The following is a 10,250-nucleotide window of genomic DNA, read 5'->3' on the forward strand; positions in this document are numbered from 1 at the left end:
AATCTTTAAGTAAAAGAGAAAAAATGCATTAAAATATACGTTATGAACTTTAATTAAGCCCAAACAAACCCTATAATACAACTATCCTAGATGGTAGTTATATAATGTTATTTTCTTTTCAGTTATGTTACTTATGTTTTTTGTTATGTTTTTATATTTACTGAAAATTGCAGTAGTATGGTTAGAAATAAACTCTTCTGTGGAGTAATACAAAGAACTATGGTTACTTTGTTACACTGTTATGTATTTTTATAAAGATAGGATCAACACTTAGTTGATTTTGTTCAGGTAATTATTAGTTATTGATTTTGCCCACAGCTGACAAATTCAAATCCATCCTGCTATTTAGAGAAATCAGTATTTTTAAGATCTAGTCATGGGAAAGGGAAAGAGGAAACATGAACACCACGGGACATGTAGATGAAAATTTCAAACTTTTGAATCACTCAATATTGTTTCTTTTTTGTTTTTTTTCTGGTTTATGTTGATAGCCCTGGGACCTATCAGTCCTCCTGTGACAGTTGTTATGGTGATCCAGGAACAAATTTGGGTCTTTCCTAAATGAAATTAAATCTGTATAGCAGTAATGTAAGAATATTTAGATTTTATGATATTTAAAGAGAAAAAAAATGATAAAAAAATACAAGGGAATTCAAAGCTATTGTAGAGGGCAAGAGCAGTCCCAAACAAGTTCTTATCCCTATTCCCGAGTGACCAATTGGCCAGAAACAAACATTTTAAACAGCTCACAGTGAAAGTTTAAATTGGTGGTCCAAGACTCATTTGGTGTTTTAACACATTAAATATGAAGCCCCTCTAGCTTGTTTTTTGGTTCTTATACCTTTTACTTCCAGGAAGTGGAAACATCTACAGTTAAGACCAATTGCCGCCAGAGTCTATGTAAATGAATATGCTTTAAAAGATCAGTAAGATTAGAGGGTGTATTTACAAATAAGATAGAGTTATATTCTACCTATAAAACCTTTGCAATGCTGCCAAAAAAAAATTAAAGCATGAATTAGGTACTTTTTTTTATGATCAAAATATATTTCATAGCAATCCTTAAATAATTCAGGTTTTTCTCCTTTTCCAACAAGGAATTTGAATGTGTGTCAGAAATAAAAACAAGAAAAAAATAACATTTTTAAAAAATTTATTTCATCAATTTTTTAGCAGTTATTACATTTATTTTTTATCACAATAAAGATGTTTAATTCATAGGTAATTGGTTCACTGAATTTTCCGTTATCTCCATCATTTATGAAGAAATAATTTTATGGTGATCATTAACAGTTCTAAAAGATAATCCTGAAAGTTCTTGGCAATGTAACAAAACATTAATAATACAACTATTCACAAAATTTTGATAACTTCTTTTTTAAACATTAAATTATGCAATAAAAAGGAAAATCTTTTGTAAATCAATCTTAAAACATCTGCTTGGGAACAAGGAATCTGTTTCAACTGTCTCATTTTGACATTAATTAATAATCATAATAGCAGAGAGGTTTTTAATAATTAACACCAATTTAGCACATGATATTTTTTTTCTGAATCACTAAGTGAGAATTCCTAAATCACATAAATTGGAATACCTCAAAGGAAAAAAAATACACCTAAGGATATTAAACATCATTGTTACTAAGCAGCTGAATTAAAATGAAAAAACAAAAAAAATCATATCATGATTTTAATACAACATTGATATAACCTTTTTTTCAGTCTTATAAATTTGCAAATTCTAAAAAAAGACAAATCATATTTTTATTTTTTTTCAGCAAGATTAAATTTTAATTTAAAACGTTACATTAGTGAAATTAAAATGGTAGTTTATGCATTAAATCACTTCAGTAAGCCTAGAGTATTTACAATGTATGTTTTAACATATTTATAATTATTTACATAACTTAAAAATGTACTTGTTTGTATGTACAATAATATGAAACTATTCGTAATAAAAGTTCATTTCTAACATTAATATAAATTACTATGTTTTTTAAAACAAAATAAACAAGAAATTTTAACAAAATATAGCTGTAATAAATATAAACTTTGGTACAAAAAAAATGTTAAATATAATGTGAACATCCGATGTTTTATGATCCTAGCAATATTTCCTTTAAACTATACAATCATATTAAATTCTAATACTTATCATGGCATCAACAGCATTACACACTTAATCTAAAATTCAGCCATACAATATTGTGAGATACTGCAAAAGCACCATATATAATGATTAAAATACAAAATCTAAATTGTATATAAAATTATATGATGTTGAAAAATAAGTAATACAGTAGAAACCCTATAAATTGAACTTTTTTAAACTGAATTTTTTTGTATATTGAATTATTTAGAGTAAAATTTTAGATCAAATAGATGGCTCATGAAAAAAAAAAAACTTAAAATATCCAGCAAATGCTATTTCAGATGAAAATATTAAAGTTTCAGGCACAATTTATTCTCAACAGTAAATCTTATTCCTGAAAACTATTCATGCCTGAAAATATATTCAACATAGATCAAATGGGTATTTTAAAAATAAAAATAATAACATAAAGTTGTTTTGTTTTTTTTAGTACATGTCTAAAAATCATAATTTCAACTGTTCTACTTATTGTAAAATTTCTCAATATTAAATTGTTTTCAAGAAACTTTTAAGTTCGAACTATAGAGGTTCAACTGTATTAAGAAATAAGAGTACATAACCCACTAAACAACAAAATTTTCTAATCCAAAAATTATCATCAAATTAAAGAAAACCAAAAGAAAATGAAAAATTTAACCCTTTCAATGTCGTGATAACAAAGTTTGTGATTAATGATTATAGCGGCCCATTACAGTGGTGAAAACAATACTTGATATATCATAAAAAACATTTAAATAATTTTTAATGAATTATTGGGTACAATATGAAAATGAAAATACAATTTGATCATAAAAAAAAAAAAAATGCTTAAAATATATGAACAAATACAAAACCACTGAATGAGTTAAATTAATCATTAACAAAAAAAATTAAAAACCTGTAAACATTAAATTTCAGTTAAATAATAAAGAAAAAGGAATAAAGCCATTCTGATACTGCATACCATCGCATAACCAAAATTAAGCTAAATTCTACGTATCACATATACAATGTCAAGCAACTTTATAAAGAAACACAAGTAGAAGAGATTGTAGCTGCGTAGGGAAAGGAAGATCATCAAATTTATTTTAACTACGGAGTTATGTCCTCTGAAAGTTTAAATGCATATAATTTAAATTTTGAATATTTTAACGAGAACATCAAGTAAGTCTAAAGTATTTACTGCTGTTACACATGAATCACTAAATAATTTAATGGATTTGAAGATATTAGGAGTAGGTCACTTGATGGGCCTTGGTGGAGGAGCGGGACAGCTGCCTTTCTTTTCTTTTACTGGAATGTTTTCATAAATTTGTTTTGGAATTTCTTCAGGTGGCCTGAAAAAAATAAAAAAGAATTAATTGTTAATTGCGTAATTATTGATTGAAATATAAAATTATTATAGAAGATGAAAATAAAACATTCATCCCTGTAACATATGTGCTTTTTCAACTACCAATTGACTTCATGAGTTTTTACATCTAATTTTTTAAAAAATGTATTACAAATTTTTATTTACTTACAAAAAAATTAATAGTACTGATAACGAAGTTCAATAATTATTACTCCAAGATGTTCATTTTTTTAATTTAATATTTCTTTTTTTTTCAAAATCATTTAATTTTGTTAATAAAAAATTGAATTGAACTTCAGTTCCGAAGTTTAAAAATTAATTTAAAAAAAAATGATTTTAGCAACAAAATGTAAAGTAGAACTTTAAAAAACAAATATGACTGCCTAGAACACAGCTTACATAGGCTTCCTCACTGTTTTTATCTTTTTTTGTTATATCCTCTTCTTTTCCTTTGTAAGAATTACATTTTCTGGAAATTATTGTTTTTCTGGATTTCTATTGGGTAGGTAATTACCTATATTTCAACATTATTGATGTGCCATTTGAGAATAAATTCTACAATAAACAAGAAGAAACCATTGTTGAAATATAGGTGAATCCAGAAAGGGTTTTTTCGCATCAGTAATAGAAGTTGATGAAATTTTTATGAGATCATGTCTACATTAATCCCCAATATTCTTCCAACTTTGAGCCAAATCGGATGAGCAGTTTTTGAAACATAGGTGTAACAAGGAAAATATTTTTGAGCAAGTGTAAGAAGAAAGAAGTAGTGGACAAAATTTCTATGGGGCTATCAAAGTACAAACTTACAAATCCTGAATATTTCATTAAAATCGAATTAACGGTTCAATCTAGGCCTGAACACAAGTTGGACAAAAGACATGGAACAAAATTAGTTCCTTGATCACTAAAATATAAAATGCGAGTGAGAATCTTTGTGAGGAAAACATTTTTTTTTTCAATTCCTGGATGAATAAAAAAACTTCCCTACCTTCAGTAGTGAGGAAGAAAAAATTACATCAGTACGTATTAAGTACGATCTTTCACATCAATTTAAAGCATTTCTTAAGCAGATTCTTAAATAATTTGATATAATAAAATAACTTGAGGAAAAGAATGTGACATATTAAAATAATGATTTTAAAATAATGTGGCAAAGAGTTCAAGCAAAAACTTACAATGATTATAATTAAAAATTAGAAATATTTGACAATGATTAATAATTAAAATGATCTTTTTTTATTACACTCTTTGGGCACTTAATAGAGGAGATATAGATGCTCTAGTTGTTTGGTGGATAATTTTTAATCTTTTGCTCTTACGGTTTGAATTTTTCCAAGCTAATTTCAAATCTTCATTTTAGGACTTTACAGATCAAGGAAATGCCAGTTTGACCACATATTATGTCTGAACTAAATTCAGAATAAAGAAATTTCAGCACTAAAAAGAAGCACACTACCTACTAGCTTAACACAGTCCTCTCCACTTTCTACTAAGATTTAAAAAAGGACTGTCTAACATTAAGAAAACACATTAACATCCATAGAGCAGTTTTATACAAAAACAGAACAACGAATCCACAAAACTTGAAAAATTCAATAATATATACTAAACAAAAATTAAAAACAACTAATAAGATGACCATTAAATTATAAAAGATAAACTACATATTTAAAAAAAAAGTAATGCAAAAGTCAAAACGTATATTTTACCTTGGTAGATGTGTTTCAGTGGATGACCATTTACTAAGTGTTCCTTGTGGTGTTGATGGAGAATCATTACAATATCGTATGTTACTGTACTCTCTACCAGCTTGTAAAGATTTCTAAAACAATAAAAAATTTGGGATAAATTATTTTTCAGCCAGATTTTGCTGTCTTCAATCAAATAACAAATATTAAATGTACAATAGATAAATTCTAGATATCTAAATTGATATGATCGTCACTGTGGGACAGTGTAGTCCCAAAAATCCGAAAGTATACTTGAACAAAAAACTAAAGGGTATGTTCTTTGGAGACAAGATAAACTACAGCAGCACCTTTAAAAATTATATTCCACAAGTTGCAACAGGGTTGTTCACCATAGCATAGATTTATATACATTAAATGTCACCGAAAGCATATGACTAGGATAGCCTTTTCCTGCTGTCACCATCTCCTTCACCTTCATCCTCGGCTAAGATGCTGACATGCTCTTTCAGAGGTTAGCTGGTCAATTAAAATTTTATGGTTCTAATCACCACCTTCCAATCACTCATACGCATCATTATCATTTATAATCTCAGAGTCAGGAATATTCTCTCAAGAGAACTCTTGTAACTATGCTACACGGTTTGCCTCTTGATTTATAACAACTTACACTACAGTATAATAGACAGCATTCTGTTCTATTATCATCCATTTGGTACCAGATTCAAGGTTACATTTAGTTAGACTAATCTTGTATAATAAACTAAGTAATCACAACTAATAATACTCAAATGATCAAACGATGACTGATAATAAGTCCGATAGCAATTAATGGAATACAATTCAAGCTAATATGTTCATGCAAAACATAATACGTTAAAGCTATAATCAGAAATGTTGAAAAAGAATATGCAATATTTACCTGTTCTGCTTGTATTCTTTGGGAGAGTGTTTGCATGTAATGTTGTACAGCCAAATAAACAAATTTATATTGTGCTTCAGTTTGAACCATTCCAGATCTTTGTGCTCTAACCATTTGAATAGTCCTTTGAATATCTATTTCACAATCCAAACCTGTAAAGAAGTAAATTTAAAATAAAATGTCAATTTCTTAATCAAAATATGTCAATAACTCCAAAACAGAACAATAAATACAATACAATACATATTTAATAACTATGCTAATATGAAAGTATATATCAGACTGGCGAAATGAAAACACACTGCACTTGTGTCTGGTAGGTTAAAAGCACTAAGAACTAATCTTTTATTTATGCATTTTTCATAATTCTCTATTTCCAACAACTTTATATGCTAATGTTTATTCTAAAATCTTTGGCTTTCCAGCAGTCTATGTCTACACAGCTACTCATATTTCTGAAAATGTGTTTTCAACCTGGAAAAAATATTTTTCCTCTTATCACCTTAATTCTATTATCATATCCTTTTATAGTTTATATTTATACATTTTTCAGAACTAATAAAAATGTGCAGTGTGAATCCATTTTGAAAATTTAGCATTTAAGCCCCGTCAAACTATTTCAATGAGAATAAGACCTGGCTGATATTAAGGACCATTTGATTGTACATTGATATACCAAATCCAAGTTTAATCAAAATCGTCAGAGCAGTTTTTGAGAAAATTGAAAAAATGTGAGACGATTCTATAGATTTTATGTATAGAAACTGTGGTTGTGACATCTCAGGTACATATATACCCGGCTCAAATATGTGTTTATTAATAGTAGAGCAACATTTTTTAGCCTTTAGTTTATCTAAAAAGACTTCTACAAAATGCGCACTCAATTTTAAACATTTTTCATTCAAACTAATTTTTTAACCATCTCTTAGCTTTAATAATTAATTTATTTGTCCCCTCCTCTCTCCTCATTCTGCAAAATATGATAATCATTCAGGTTTAGAAACATACCATTGTTTTAATTAAAATATTTACAACTAAACTTTCTTCGCCTTAAATTTATCATATAAAGAAATGATACATTTACTCACCTCGAACACTAATGTAATTGAGTAAAATATGAATCACAATAAAAGTTCCGGTTCTTCCAATCCCAGCACTGCAGTGGACAACCACAGGGCCAGTGAAACCAGTACTCTCATTGCACTGATTTACATCATGAACGAAGTTTAGGACTGAACCTGGATCATTAGGGACTCCATGATCAGGCCATCCCTACAAGAAAAAAAAAAAAAAAAGTAATAAACTGATAATAAAAACTACCTGAAACTTAAAAAGATGAAATTTATAAATATAAAAAGAGTTGCTAGAAGAACAAAAATTAAAAGGGGACTTAAGGTTTATTACAAGTGATATATAAGATGAAAAGTAAATACAATTTGTTTAATTTTCCAGTTTAGTTAATACTGTTAAAGAATAAATTCATGGTATGTGATGTTTTGTTGAAATTTTAGAATGGCATAACCTATATCAGAATCTTTACTTTCTCGGGAAATGATCAATTTTCGGAAAAATCAGAAATTAATAAATGCAAACAAAAATAGATATATTTACCTGATAATGGTAATGGTAAATTGTTCTCTCCTCATCACCGTCAGTTGCTGATAACTCTCTAAGAGTATAATCAGTCCTGGAAGTCTGTGAAATATTTGTTACTTTGATGTTTCCATATTCATTGCTTTCTCCTTCTTCAGGCCAGTACCGAGCACATTTATTCTGAATAATAAAAAAGAAATAAATGATTGGGTTGCACAACCAAAGTTTAGTAAAATAATGGTAAACCAAATAAGTTCATCAATTGGGTCATTACACAATATAATTATTATTGAATCATAAAATAATAAAAAGGAAATTCAGATATCATATCTTAAAATTTAGGTAGCTTTCGGCATTTTTTTTTAAAACTAGTTCTGAGTGAAATTAAAAAACTGGAGAGTATTGCTAACATTTTTGCAGAAATATATCAAATTTAGTGGATCTAATTAACACTGTGGTCTGACAATGCACAAAAGGAACTCCTCTTAACTCTTTGACAAGAGAAGGTAAGCAAGGGAGGACTCCAACTTATTGCAAACTGATCGAGTAGTACACAATCCCCAGGTATTATTAAGTATATTTCCAGCTATGTATTATTAAGTATAAGACCCACATTGCAGGTCTTTATCAGGACTGTTCCGTTATTAAGTTATACCCCATTTTTCATTGTTATTATAACAGCTTTGATTAAGACCTGCAATGTGGGTCGAAATGTTGCCCCCTAATAAATAGTTTCATGATTGTTTTCTTGACAGAAACCCGAACAATCTCCTTCTTGATTCAAAAATGGTTAACCATCAAAATATAGCAAAGCAATTGATTACCTTTCCCCTTTCAGTCTCTTTGGTTGTCATCACTATAACTCTAGTATTGTGCTGCCAAACCATTTTCCAAAAGTCATTAACTGTATTTGGTAAGCAGCCTTGAGTGGCAATATAAACTCTGCCATTTGGATCATCATCACACTACAAAAGAACAACTTATAAATTAACATAACAAATTGCTCAAATTAATAATGAAGAAATATTTAGAATCTAAAGACTTAGTTAACAAGTATTTTAATATGTTTTTAAAAATTAACCGGACAAGATAAATCGATATATTTAATGTATTTTTAGGTTTTTGTTTATATTATTTTATGTTAATAAAAGAATGGCTACAAAAACATTTATTTCAAGTAAGCCCTAATTAGGGTAGAAATGTGCCAAGATTTAAAACTTCTATTTTTTTTTGCCAAAATTTAAAAGCTAATTCTGAGAAAAATTTAGATAGTATCTATTTTGTGTTAAAAACTGCATATGATTGTATAATCTATTAAAAGAATTATGTAAAACTGAAATTTATAGAAGTAAACATCAATAAGGTTTAAAGATTAAATATTGCTGTTCAAAATCCCAGTTCTAAGAATAATTGTTATAATAATAATGGTTTGAAAACCAATTTCTAATTAGCTATTATGAAGGCACAAGATTCAGTGCCTCAGGCCAGCATAAAATTAAACAGCACTATTTAAAATAATGATGAAAAATGCCAGCAATCATAATTTACCTTAATATAATTGGCATTTATATAATCTGAGCCTGGTTCATCTGGATCAGCATTCTCCAGTTTAACCCTTGTATGGTCAACTGTAAAAAATGTTTTTCGATTAAAAATATACACATAATAAGTAATTTAAGATAGTTCAAAGAATAAATTAGGGAAGTATTATAACACTCACATGGTAAAATATTTTTATATCTGTTTTTATTTCTATTTTCTGGACGCTGGCCTTCTTTTCGAGAAAACAAATATTTACATTCTTGCTGTTGTAATGACTCAAATTCTTCCCAAAAGCCTGCTTTTCCTGACCATTGGCTGTTTTCTTTCTGTTAAATAAATATAACAAAAGATAAATATAAAAAATGGTAGATTATAATATAAAACAAAAAAAGTACTTAATTCAAAAATATAACAACAAAAATGTACTAGCAGACTTGAATAACTACAATGCATATTTATCAAGGAATGGAAAATCTAAGATAATTAGCTTTATTCGACTAATTATTATCAACTATAGATTAAAAAAAAATTATGTACCTTTCAATAAACTGTAAAACGTTTAAAAAAAAAAAAGCTAAATAAAAGGTATATTTTAAAGCAAGCCAATTTTCAAAAATATATCTGACTAAACTTATTTTTAATTCCAAAAACAACAACATTTAGAATAAGAACAAAAAAGAAGTATCAAATGACAAGATTTAAAACATACCGAATTGATGGATTCTGTAATTCTACTGTTAATTCATTGAAAGACAATAAGGAAAAAAATAAGCGATGGAATTTTTTCAGTAAGAAATAAGATAATAAAAAAGAATAACTAACTAAGTAAAAAACTTACTTGTAACTCCTTAACTCTTGAGTCAATACCACTCGCATTAATCCGAGTGGCATTGAAAGGCTGGCGAAGATGTACAACAGTACCACTGGTTTCAACCATTGGATTCTTTTTGTAATGTTCAATTAGTTCACTTAAGCTACTGAATTTTTCACCTCCTCCAACATCATATTTATTATCCT

General features: G+C 27.8%; 1 protein-coding gene across 3 annotated transcripts in view; it reads right to left on the bottom strand.

Moving 5' to 3' along the window:
• Nucleotides 1–1,136: 1,136 nt before the first annotated feature.
• Nucleotides 1,137–10,250, bottom strand: part of LOC106683221 (tyrosine-protein phosphatase non-receptor type 11) — a 132,304-nt gene continuing 123,190 nt past the window's right edge. For all 3 annotated transcript variants that reach the window (XM_067052147.1, XM_067052146.1, XM_067052148.1), the window contains 9 exons: nucleotides 10,072–10,248; nucleotides 9,412–9,559; nucleotides 9,240–9,319; nucleotides 8,516–8,656; nucleotides 7,710–7,871; nucleotides 7,187–7,370; nucleotides 6,099–6,250; nucleotides 5,198–5,310; nucleotides 1,137–3,468 (listed from right to left, as the gene is read on the bottom strand). In XM_067052147.1, the coding sequence (XP_066908248.1) occupies nucleotides 3,372–3,468; nucleotides 5,198–5,310; nucleotides 6,099–6,250; nucleotides 7,187–7,370; nucleotides 7,710–7,871; nucleotides 8,516–8,656; nucleotides 9,240–9,319; nucleotides 9,412–9,559; nucleotides 10,072–10,248 (1,254 nt within the window). In that variant the 3' untranslated portion in view covers nucleotides 1,137–3,371. The remainder of the gene's footprint in view (nucleotides 3,469–5,197; nucleotides 5,311–6,098; nucleotides 6,251–7,186; nucleotides 7,371–7,709; nucleotides 7,872–8,515; nucleotides 8,657–9,239; nucleotides 9,320–9,411; nucleotides 9,560–10,071; nucleotides 10,249–10,250) is intronic.

Source organism: Halyomorpha halys, unplaced genomic scaffold, assembly GCF_000696795.3.
Source record: "Halyomorpha halys isolate HHAL.00 unplaced genomic scaffold, Hhal_1.1 Scaffold26.1, whole genome shotgun sequence".
NCBI lineage: Eukaryota > Metazoa > Arthropoda > Insecta > Hemiptera > Pentatomidae > Halyomorpha > Halyomorpha halys.